Source organism: Pecten maximus, chromosome 7, assembly GCF_902652985.1.
Source record: "Pecten maximus chromosome 7, xPecMax1.1, whole genome shotgun sequence".
Taxonomy (NCBI): domain Eukaryota; kingdom Metazoa; phylum Mollusca; class Bivalvia; order Pectinida; family Pectinidae; genus Pecten; species Pecten maximus.
Genome location: NC_047021.1, coordinates 6459414 through 6472665, shown reverse-complemented (window position 1 = coordinate 6472665; position 13252 = coordinate 6459414). Strand labels below are relative to the sequence as shown.

General features: G+C 38.9%; 1 protein-coding gene across 3 annotated transcripts in view; it reads left to right on the top strand.

The window, feature by feature from the left end:
• The window catches only part of LOC117331449 (TBC1 domain family member 30-like), an 84143-nt gene that overhangs the window by 34559 nt on the left and 36332 nt on the right, over positions 1-13252 (top strand). For all 3 annotated transcript variants that reach the window (XR_004533551.1, XM_033890167.1, XM_033890168.1), the window contains one exon: positions 12090-12215. Coding sequence is in view for 2 of the 3 variants with exons in the window: in XM_033890167.1 (XP_033746058.1) it covers positions 12090-12215 (126 nt within the window). In the remaining variant the exon portion in view is untranslated. The remainder of the gene's footprint in view (positions 1-12089; positions 12216-13252) is intronic.

Below are 13252 nucleotides of genomic sequence, written 5' to 3'. Positions count from 1 at the left end.
GTTATAGACAGGTGGTAGTTATAGACAGGTGATAGTTATAGTTAGGTGATAGTTATAGACGGGTGGTAGTTATAGACAGGTGGTAGTTATAGACAGGTGGTAGATATAGACAGGTGGTAGTTATACACAGGTGGTAGATATAGACAGGTGGTAGTTATACACATGTGGTAGATATAGACAGGTGGTAGTTATAGACAGGTGGTAGATATAGACAGGTGGTAGTTATACACAGGTGGTAGTTATACACAGGTGGTAGATATAGACAGGTGGTAGTTGTATACAGGTGGTAGTTATAGACAGGTGGTAGTTATAGACAGGTGATAGTTATAGACAGGTGGCAGTTACAGACAGGTGATAGTTGTATACAGGTGGTAGTTATAGACAGGTGGTAGTTATAGACAGGTGATAGTTATATACAGGTGGTAGTTATAGACAGGTGATAGTTATAGACAGGTGGCAGTTACAGACAGGTGATAGTTGTATACAGGTGGTAGTTATAGACAGGTTGTAGATATAGACAGGTGGTAGTTATAGACAGGTGATAGTTGTATACAGGTGGTAGTTATAGACAGGTGGTAGTTATAGACAGGTGGTAGTTGTATACAGGTGGTAGTTATAGACAGGTGGTAGATATAGACAGGTGGTAGTTGTATACAGGTGGTAGTTATAGACAGGTGATAGTTATAGACAGGTGGCAGTTATAGACAGGTGGTAGTTATAGACAGGTGATAGTTATAGACAGGTGATAGTTATAGACAGGTGATAGTTATAGACAGGTTGTAGTTATAGACGGTTGATATATATAGACAGGTAATAGTTATAGACAGGTAGTAGTTATAGGCAGACTTCTAGTTTCCTTTGAGACCTGGTTTGTGTGGCAGCAATTTAAGGGTCATGCATAATTTATGTTATATCTTCAAGAATTGATTTCTTAAAGAGATTAGGTGATACCTGATGCTGGATAATTGGACAACCTTTCTTGCTGTTCTGTCTTCTCTCTCATACCTATCCCTCGAAAATATGTAAAATCAGCCCACAGCTGGAGGGATATGTAGACACAATGTAAACTGCTGTATTTTAGGTGGCTGACATCTCTGCCATATTTGAAGACAGCTTTGTACATGGTCATTGTTTATCAGATTGGTTTGCCAACACAATATTTTTATCAACAATGGTCATTGTTCAGAAGCCCTACATAGCAAACCCAAGATAGGTTCCTGTAAGTTTTCATTATTGTTGAATGATTATCCTGTGGGACCAAAGAAAACCGATTATTTCTCCTTTTTTTCCTGTAGACTTAGAAATTGTGTAATAAAATTTAGAGACTAGTGTCAAGGTGTTACAATGAGGCTTCTCTCTCTATTATTGTATATACCACATCAAATCAGTTCCCTCATCAAAAAATTTATTGATGTTACAATTCTAATTTTCCATTACTTTGTTTCACTTCGTGAACAAATTCCTGCAGGTCCTACATCTGTAGGTATGATAACTTTTGCTGTCTACAAGCTCGGCTTACCTTCAAGATGACGAAACAATTAAGAACCATTGACAAGTTTTGTAAAATGTCAGGTTAATGACCATAATCATGCATGCTTTCTAACATTTATATATATTTAGTAATCTGTATTCTATGGCATCCTTCTTTTGGCAAACAAGAACTGTTCGTCTAATATAGCAAAATTACAGGAGAGGAAAATGGGGAAAAATCCACCTTTATCAACTGAACTGTATGGGATCTGAATCCAACAAATAACATCTCAAAAAGCAAATATTTGTAAACTGTACGTATTAATGAGACTTGTAAGAGGCTTCTTGTTATATACTGTCTTCAGCTTAAAAAAAAATAATTCATTTCCTAGAAATATTTATGTCTGAGATGGTAGTCCAATAATTATAGGTGTGCCTGTATGCTGGTGTATGACAATGGGATGTATCAGCTACACACGTGTATATGGTTAACCTCTAATGGATAGAGCTACACACACATGTGTATAGGGTTAACCTCTAATGGACAGAGCTACACACGTGTATATGGTTAACCTTTAATGGACAGAGCTACACACGTGTATATGGTTAACCTCTATTGGACAGAGCTACACACGTGTATATGGTTAACCTTTAATGGACAGAGCTACACATGTGTATATGGTTAACCTCTAATGGACAGAGCCACACACGTGTGTGTATGGTTAACATACAATGGCCAGAGCTACACACATGTATATGGTTAACCTCTAATAGACAGAGCTACACACATGTATATGGTTAACCTCTAATGGACAGCTACACACATGTATATGGTTAACCTCTAATTGACAGAGTTACACACATGTATATGGTTAACCTCTAATGGACAGAGCCACACATGTGTATATGGTTAACCTCTAATGGACAGAGCTACACATGTGTATATGGTTAACCTCTAATGGACAGAGCCACACACGTGTATATGGTTAACCTCTAATGGACAGAGCCACACACGTGTGTATATGGTTAACCTCTAATGGACAGAGCTACACATGTGTATATGGTTAACCTCTAATGGACAGAGCTACACACACACATGTATATGGTTAACCTCTAATGGACAGCTCGAGCTACACACGTGTATATAGTTAACCTCTAATGGACAGAGCTACACATGTGTATATGGTTAACCTCTAATGGACAGAGCTACACACACACACGTGTATATGGTTAACCTCTAATGGACAGCTCGAGCTACACACGTGTATATAGTTAACCTCTAATGGACAGAGCTACACATGTGTATATGGTTAACCTCTAATGGACAGAGCTACACACACACACGTGTATATGGTTAACCTCTAATGGACAGCTCGAGCTACAAACGTGTATATAGTTAAGCTCTAATGGACAGAGCTACACATGTGTATATGGTTAACCTCTAATGGACAGAGCTACACACACACACGTGTATATGGTTAACCTCTAATGGACAAGGCTACACACGTGTATATGGTTATCCTCTAATGGACAGAGCTACACACATGTATATGGTTAACCTCTAATGGACAGAGCTACACACGTGTATATAGTTAACCTCTAATGGACAGAGCTACACACGTGTATGGTTATAACCTCTAATGGACAGAGCTACACACATGTATATAGTTAACCTCTAATAGACAGAGCTACATATGTGTATGGTTAACCTTTAATGGACAGAGCTACATATGTGTGTATATGGTTAACCTACAATGGACAGAGCTACACACACACGTGTATATGGTTAACCTCTAATAGACAGAGCTACACACGTGTATATGGTTAACCTCTAATAGGCAGAGCTACACACGTGTATGTGGTTAACCTCTAATGGACAGAGCTACACACGTGTATATAGTTAACCTCTAATGGACAAGGCTACACACGTGTATATGGTTAACCTCTAATGGACAGAGCTACACACGTGTATATGGTTAACCTCTAATGGACAGAGCTACACACGTGTATATGGTAAACCTACAATGGACAGAGCTACACACGTGTATGTGGTAAACCTACAATGGACAGAGCTACACACGTGTATACGGTAAACCTACAATGGACAGAGCTACACACATGTATATGGTTAACCTCTAATGGACAGAGCTACACACATGTATATAGTTAACCTCTAATGGACAGAGCTACACACGTGTATATGGTTAACCTCTAATGGACAGAGCCACACACGTGTGTATATGGTTAACCTCTAATGGACAGAGCTACACACATGTGTATATGGTTAACCTCTAATGGACAGAGCTAAACACGTGTATATGGTTAACCTCTAATGGACAGAGCTACACACGTGTATATGGTTAACCTCTAATGGACAGAGCTACACACGTGTATATGGTTATAACCTCTAATGGACAGAGCTACACACATGTATATAGTTAACCTCTAATGGACAGAGCTACACACATGTATATGGTTAACCTCTAATGGACAGAGCTACACACATGTATATGGTTAACCTCTAATGGACAGAGCCACACACGTGTATATAGTTAACCTCTAATGGACAGAGCTAAACATGTGTATATGGTTAACCTCTAATGGACAGAGCTACACACATGTATATGGTTAACCTCTAATGGACAGAGCTATACACACGTGTATATAGTTAACCTCTAATGGACAAAGCTACACACGTGTATATGGTTAACCTCTAATGGACAGAGCTACACACACACACGTGTATATGGTTAACCTCTAATGGACAAGGCTACACACGTGTATATAGTTAACCTCTAATGGACAGAGCTACACACGTGTATATAGTTAACCTCTAATGGACAGAGCTACACACGTGTATATAGTTAACCTCTAATGGACAGAGCTACACACGTGTATATGGTTAACCTCTTATGGACAGAGCCACACACATGTATATAGTTAACCTCTAATGGACAGAGCTACACACATGTATATAGTTAACCTCTAATGGACAGAGCTACACACGTGTATATGGTTAACCACTAATGGACAGAGCTACACACACACGTGTATATGGTTAACCTCTAATGGACAAGGCTACACACGTGTATATAGTTAACCTCTAATGGACAGAGCTACACACGTGTGTATATAGTTAACCTCTAATGGACAGAGCTATACACACGTGTATATAGTTAACCTCTAATGGACAGAGCTACACACGTGTATATGGTTAACCTCTAATGGACAGAGCTACACACGTGTATATAGTTAACCTACAATGGACAGAGCACAAATTAATGGTTTCCTATATAATGCAGTGGCTGTCATTTATAGAAACCATCTAAAAATAAAAGTTCTCGAAACATAAAATCATTAGAATTTTTTTTGTAATTCCAATCATATACACCCACGCAGACATTGTATTGTTGGGATTCCAGAGGAGAGCCGGAAGCTAGATATCAGAGTGTACCTGAGTGGCATTGTCACCCAGGGAGAATTATTACAAAGCCAGGCAATCATTTACTCCCACTAGCTTCGTGGTTTAATTACACTACCATCACAAACTAGTCTGGGCTACAGGAATATCACAAACTAGTCTATACTACACTGATATCACAAACTCGTCTGGGCTACAGGAATATCACAAACTGGTCTGGACTACACGAATATCACAAACTGGTCTGGGCTACAGGAATATCACAAACTAGTCTGGACTACAGGAATATCACAAACTAGTCTGGGCTACACGAATATCACAAACTGGTCTGGACTACACGGATACCACAAACTAGTCTAGGCCACAGGAATATCACAAACTAGTCTGGGCCACACGGATATCACAAACTAGTCTGAACTACACGAATATCACAAACTGGTCTGGGCCACACGAATATCACAAACTAGTCTGGTCTACACGAATATCACAAACTAGTCTGGACTACAGGAATATCACAAACTGGTCTGGACTACACGAATATCACAAACTAGTCTGGGCCACACGAATATCACAAACTAGTCTGGTCCACACGAATATCACAAACTAGTCTGGACTACACGAATATCACAAACTAGTCTGGGCCACACGAATATCACAAACTAGTCTGGTCCACACGAATATCACAAACTAGTCTGGACTACACGAATATCACAAACTAGTCTGGTCTACAGGAATATCACAAACTGGTCTGTACTACACGAATATCACAAACTAGTCTGGACTACAGGAATATCACAAACTAGTCTGGACTACACGAATATCACAAACTAGTCTGTACTACACGAATATCACAAACTAGTCTGGGCCACAGGAATATCACAAACTAGTCTGGACTACACGAATATCACAAACTAGTCTGTACTACACGAATATCACAAACTAGTCTGGGCCACAGGAATATCACAAACTAGTCTGGACTACACGGATACCACAAACTAGTCTAGGCCACAGGAATATCACAAACTAGTCTGGGCTACACGAATATCACAAACTAGTCTGGACTACACGGATACCACAAACTAGTCTAGGCCACACGGATATCACAAACTGATCTGGACTACACGAATATCACAAACTAGTCTGGGCCACAGGAATATCACAAACTAGTCTGGACCACACAAATATCACAAACTGATCTGGACTACACGAATATCACAAACTAGTCTGGGCCACAGGAATATCACAAACTAGTCTGGACTACACGAATATCACAAACTAGTCTGGACTACAGGAATATCACAAACTGGTCTGGACTACACGAATATCACAAACTAGTCTGGGCCACACGAATATCACAAACTAGTCTGGACTACACGAATATCACAAACTAGTCTGGACTACACGAATATCACAAACTAGTCTGTACTACACGAATATCACAAACTAGTCTGTACTACAGGAATATCACAAACTGGTCTGTACTACACGAATATCACAAACTAGTCTGGACTACAGGAATATCACAAACTGGTCTGGACTACACGAATATCACAAACTAGTCTGGACTACATGAATATCACAAACTAGTCTGGACTACACGAATATCACAAACTAGTCTGGGCCACACGGATATCACAAACTAGTCTGGACTACAGGAATATCACAAACTAGTCTGGTCCACACGAATATCACAAACTAGTCTGTACTACAGGAATATCACAAACTAGTCTGGACTACAGGAATATCACAAACTGGTCTGGACTACACGAATATCACAAACTAGTCTGGACTACATGAATATCACAAACTAGTCTGTACTACATGAATATCACAAACTAGTCTGGGCCACACGGATATCACAAACTGGTCTGGACCACACGGATATCACAAACTAGTCTGGACTACACGAATATCACAAACTAGTCTGGGCTACACGAATATCACAAACTAGTCTGTACTACACGAATATCACAAACTAGTCTGGACTACACGAATATCACAAACTAGTCTGGTCTACAGGAATATCACAAACTGGTCTGGTCTACAGGAATATCACAAACTAGTCTGGACTACACGAATATCACAAACTAGTCTGTACTACACGAATATCACAAACTAGTCTGGACTACACGGATATCACAAACTAGTCTGTACTACAGGAATATCACAAACTAGTCTGGACTACACGAATATCACAAACTAGTCTGTACTACACGAATATCACAAACTAGTCTGGACCACAGGAATATCACAAACTAGTCTGTACTACAGGAATATCACAAACTAGTCTGTACTACACGAATATCACAAACTAGTCTGGACTACACGAATATCACAAACTAGTCTGGTCTACAGGAATATCACAAACTGGTCTGGACTACACGAATATCACAAACTGGTCTGGACTACAGGAATATCACAAACTGGTCTGGACTACACGAATATCACAAACTAGTCTGTACTACACGAATATCACAAACTAGTCTGGACTACAGGAATATCACAAACTGGTCTGGACTACACGAATATCACAAACTAGTCTGTACTACACGAATATCACAAACTAGTCTGGGCCACAGGAATATCACAAACTAGTCTGGACTACAGGAATATCACAAACTAGTCTGGACTACACGAATATCACAAACTAGTCTGGGCTACACGAATATCACAAACTGGTCTGGACTACACGAATATCACAAACTGATCTGGACTACACGAATATCACAAACTAGTCTGGACTACACGGATATCACAAACTGGTCTGTACTACACGAATATCACAAACTGATCTGGACTACACGAATATCACAAACTGATCTGGACTACACGAATATCACAAACTAGTCTGGGCTACAGGAATATCACAAACTAGTCTGGACTACACGAATATCACAAACTAGTCTGGACTACACGAATATCACAAACTAGTCTGGACTACAGGAATATCACAAACTGGTCTGGACTACAGGAATATCACAAACTAGTCTGGACTACACGAATATCACAAACTAGTCTGGACTACACGAATATCACAAACTGGTCTGTACTACACGAATATCACAAACTAGTCTGGACTACAGGAATATCACAAACTAGTCTGGACTACAGGGATATCACAAACTAGTCTGGACTACACGAATATCACAAACTAGTCTGGACTACAGGAATATCACAAACTGGTCTGGACTACAGGAATATCACAAACTAGTCTGGACTACACGAATATCACAAACTAGTCTGGACTACAGGAATATCACAAACTAGTCTGGACTACAGGGATATCACAAACTAGTCTGGACTACAGGAATATCACAAACTAGTCTGTACTACAGGAATATCACAAACTAGTCTGGTCTACACGAATATCACAAACTAGTCTGGACTACAGGAATATCACAAACTGGTCTGGACTACACGGATATCACAAACTAGTCTGGACTACACGGATATCACAAACTGGTCTGTACTACACGAATATCACAAACTAGTCTGGACTACACGAATATCACAAACTAGTCTGGGCTACACGAATATCACAAACTGGTCTGGACTACAGGAATATCACAAACTGGTCTGGACTACACGAATATCACAAACTAGTCTGGACTACACGAATATCACAAACTAGTCTGGACTACACGAATATCACAAACTGGTCTGGACTACAGGAATATCACAAACTGGTCTGGACTACACGAATATCACAAACTAGTCTGGGCTACACGAATATCACAAACTGGTCTGGACTACACGGATATCACAAACTAGTCTGGACTACACGGATATCACAAACTGGTCTGTACTACACGAATATCACAAACTAGTCTGGACTACACGAATATCACAAACTAGTCTGGACTACACGAATATCACAAACTGGTCTGGACTACAGGAATATCACAAACTGGTCTGGACTACACGAATATCACAAACTAGTCTGTACTACACGAATATCACAAACTAGTCTGGACTACAGGAATATCACAAACTGGTCTGGACTACACGAATATCACAAACTAGTCTGTACTACACGAATATCACAAACTAGTCTGTACTACACGAATATCACAAACTAGTCTGTACTACACGAATATCACAAACTGGTCTGGACTACACGAATATCACAAACTAGTCTGTACTACACGAATATCACAAACTGGTCTGGGCCACACGAATATCACAAACTAGTCTGGTCTACACGAATATCACAAACTAGTCTGGACTACAGGAATATCACAAACTGGTGGACTACAGGAATATCACAAACTAGTCTGGACTACACGGATATCACAAACTAGTCTGGACTACACGGATATCACAAACTGGTCTGTACTACAGGAATATCACAAACTAGTCTGGACTACACGAATATCACAAACTAGTCTGGACTACAGGAATATCACAAACTAGTCTGGACTACACGAATATCACAAACTAGTCTGGACTACAGGAATATCACAAACTAGTCTGTACTACACGAATATCACAAACTAGTCTGTACTACACGAATATCACAAACTAGTCTGTACTACACGAATATCACAAACTAGTCTGGACTACACGAATATCACAAACTAGTCTGGACTACACGAATATCACAAACTGATCTGGACCACACGGATATCACAAACTGATCTGGACCACACGGATATCACAAACTGATCTGGACTACACGAATATCACAAACTGATCTGGACCACACGGATATCACAAACTGATCTGGACTACACGAATATCACAAACTAGTCTGGACTACAGGAATATCACAAACTGGTGGACTACAGGAATATCACAAACTAGTCTGGACTACAGGAATATCACAAACTAGTCTGGACTACAGGAATATCACAAACTAGTCTGGGCTACACGAATATCACAAACTAGTCTGTACTACAGGAATATCACAAACTGGTCTGGACTACACGAATATCACAAACTAGTCTGGACTACAGGAATATCACAAACTGGTCTGGACTACACGAATATCACAAACTAGTCTGGACTACACGAATATCACAAACTAGTCTGGACTACACGAATATCACAAACTGATCTGGACCACACGGATATCACAAACTGATCTGGACCACACGGATATCACAAACTGATCTGGACTACACGAATATCACAAACTGATCTGGACCACACGAATATCACAAACTGATCTGGACCACACGAATATCACAAACTAGTCTGGACTAAAGGAATATCACAAACTAGTCTGGACTACACGAATATCACAAACTAGTCTGTACTACACGAATATCACAAACTAGTCTGGACTACACGAATATCACAAACTAGTCTGGACTACACGAATATCACAAACTAGTCTGGACTACACGAATATCACAAACTAGTCTGGACTACACGGATATCACAAACTAGTCTGTACTACACGAATATCACAAACTAGTCTGGACTACACGAATATCACAAACTAGTCTGGTCTACACGAATATCACAAACTAGTCTGGACTACACGAATATCACAAACTAGTCTGGACTACACGAATATCACAAACTAGTCTGGACTACACGGATATCACAAACTAGTCTGGTCCACACGAATATCACAAACTAGTCTGGACTACACGAATATCACAAACTAGTCTGGACTACACGAATATCACAAACTAGTCTGGACTACACGAATATCACAAACTAGTCTGGGCTACAGGAATATCACAAACTGGTCTGGACTACAGGAATATCACAAACTAGTCTGGGCTACAGGAATATCACAAACTGGTCTGGACTACAGGAATATCACAAACTGGTCTGGACTACACGAATATCACAAACTGGTCTGGACTACAGGAATATCACAAACTAGTCTGGACTACAGGAATATCACAAACTGGTCTGGACTACAGGAATATCACAAACTAGTCTGGACTACAGGAATATCACAAACTAGTCTGGACTACACGAATATCACAAACTGGTCTGGACTACAGGAATATCACAAACTAGTCTGGACTACAGGAATATCACAAACTAGTCTGGACTACACGGATATCACAAACTAGTCTGGACTACAGGAATATCACAAACTAGTCTGGACTACAGGAATATCACAAACTAGTCTGGACTACACGGATATCACAAACTAGTCTGGACTACAGGAATATCACAAACTAGTCTGGGCTACACGAATGTCACAAACTAGTCTGTACTACACGAATATCACAAACTAGTCTGGACTACAGGAATATCACAAACTAGTCTGGACTACACGAATATCACAAACTAGTCTGGGCCACAGGAATATCACAAACTGATCTGGACTACACGAATATCACAAACTAGTCTGTACTACAGGAATATCACAAACTAGTCTGGACTACAGGAGTATCACAAACTAGTCTGTACTACACGGATATCACAAACTAGTCTGGACTACACGGATATCACAAACTAGTCTGGGCTACAGGAGTATCACAAACTAGTCTGGACTATACGAATGTAAAAATATTGATCATGACAAAAACATTTGATCCAGGACAATTATAAAAATAACAGGATATTTTTATAACCAATTATCCGCCGCATTTCATGACTGAAGAGTTTTAGCATTCAAACTAAAAGGTTTTATGGTATAAATTTGTAATCCGTATCCATATATTGTTTTTCCCTGATTAAATGTTCTGTCTTCCCCGGCATATCTCCTGTTTTTTTTCTCGAATTAACACATTTGCTGATCATGTATAGATCCTACTGGGTAAGGACGGAATCACATAAAGTAGTTTATTGATGTCTGCCAGAGTTTGTCAGCGCTATATATACTGGATGTGGCTTCATTCCTGGAGTGATTTTGATTTGAACTTAAAAACAATCAAATAGGAGATATTATTTTGGACAAGTTCAAGTTTTAGGGATTTTGGAGTAAGGTCAAGGTCACTTTTATTATTATTGATAGGGATCGTTAGGGGACATTTATTGATTAAGCAATACCCAGTTTACTTGTTGAATGTTTTTTTTTCTTGAGAAATATTCACTGAAAGTTTGTTAATGAGTTTACATAAGTTTCCAAATATAGGTAAATTTTATCAATTAGCTACAAATATTTTGATATTTTACCCTGAAAGCTTATAGAACATAACATATCGGTAAGTGAAGAGTAAAGATACAATTTTGTGAGGAATATAGATTAAATGGAAATTAATGTTTTGATTTATGTTGTCATTTTTAGGTGTGGATCAGTTTGGCAGAAAATCATATCAAAGAACTTCGAATTGACTGGGAAAAAACAGTGCGGTTTGTTTTCAACGAGAGGAGTAATCCAGATGACAATACCTTGGGCTTACAGATTGTAAAGGTAAAGAGTATGTCAATTCAGAACTGCCGAGTGTTAGTGTTTATGTGGAGACTAATGGCCACTTGACCAGCTCTCTCTAATGGGAAGTCCCGTAAATCTAGCAGTAGGACATACACTTAGAGAACAAGAGGTTGAGGTTCCAGCCATAGTGTGGGATGGCTAGATTTGGTGCCGTGACCAGGATAGTATATAATGTAGTGTAAATTGCTATCTTTGACTGGTAGAATAGTGAGATGTTATTTATTTGAGCCTATAAGAGTGTGGAGGCTATCATTATTCACCTTCCTATTACACCTGTACAATACATTACAGACTGTTTGTAGAATTAGTTTAAAAGTTCTCAAAAGTGATACCTGTACAATATGTTGGACCTATAGCTACATATTGTTAATTTGACGGATACATTGAGTAAATTCAAAACTAGTCAAATTCAAAATCTGTACTTAATTACATATAATGTCACATTACAGATTATCCAGGAATTGTCTACAGAAAACTGACTATTGAAGAAACAAAACCTAGCAATAGGTAGAGTTACATACAAAAAATGTAAAGTGATTAACCTGTAACTAGTGAATCAGGTAGACAACTAGGTAGACTATAGTCAATCAAATGAAACCTTATATACATGTATATAGCAATAGGTGGAATCCTTGTCTATAGTCAATCAAATGAAACCTATATATAGCAATAGGTGGAATCCTTGTCTATAGTCAATCAAATGAAACCTATATATAGCAATAGGTGGAATCCTTGTCTATAGTCAATCAAATGAAACCTATATATAGCAATAGGTGGAATCCTTGTCTATATAGTCAATCAAATGAAACCTTAATATATAGCAATAGGTGGAATCCTTGTCTATAGTCAATCAAATGAAACCTATATATAGCAATAGGTGGAATCCTTGTCTATAGTCATTAAAATGAAACCTATATATAGCAATAGGTGGAATCTTTGTCTATAGTCAATCAAATGAAACCTATATATAGCAATAGGTGGAATCCTTGTCTGTAGTCAATCAAATAAAACCTATA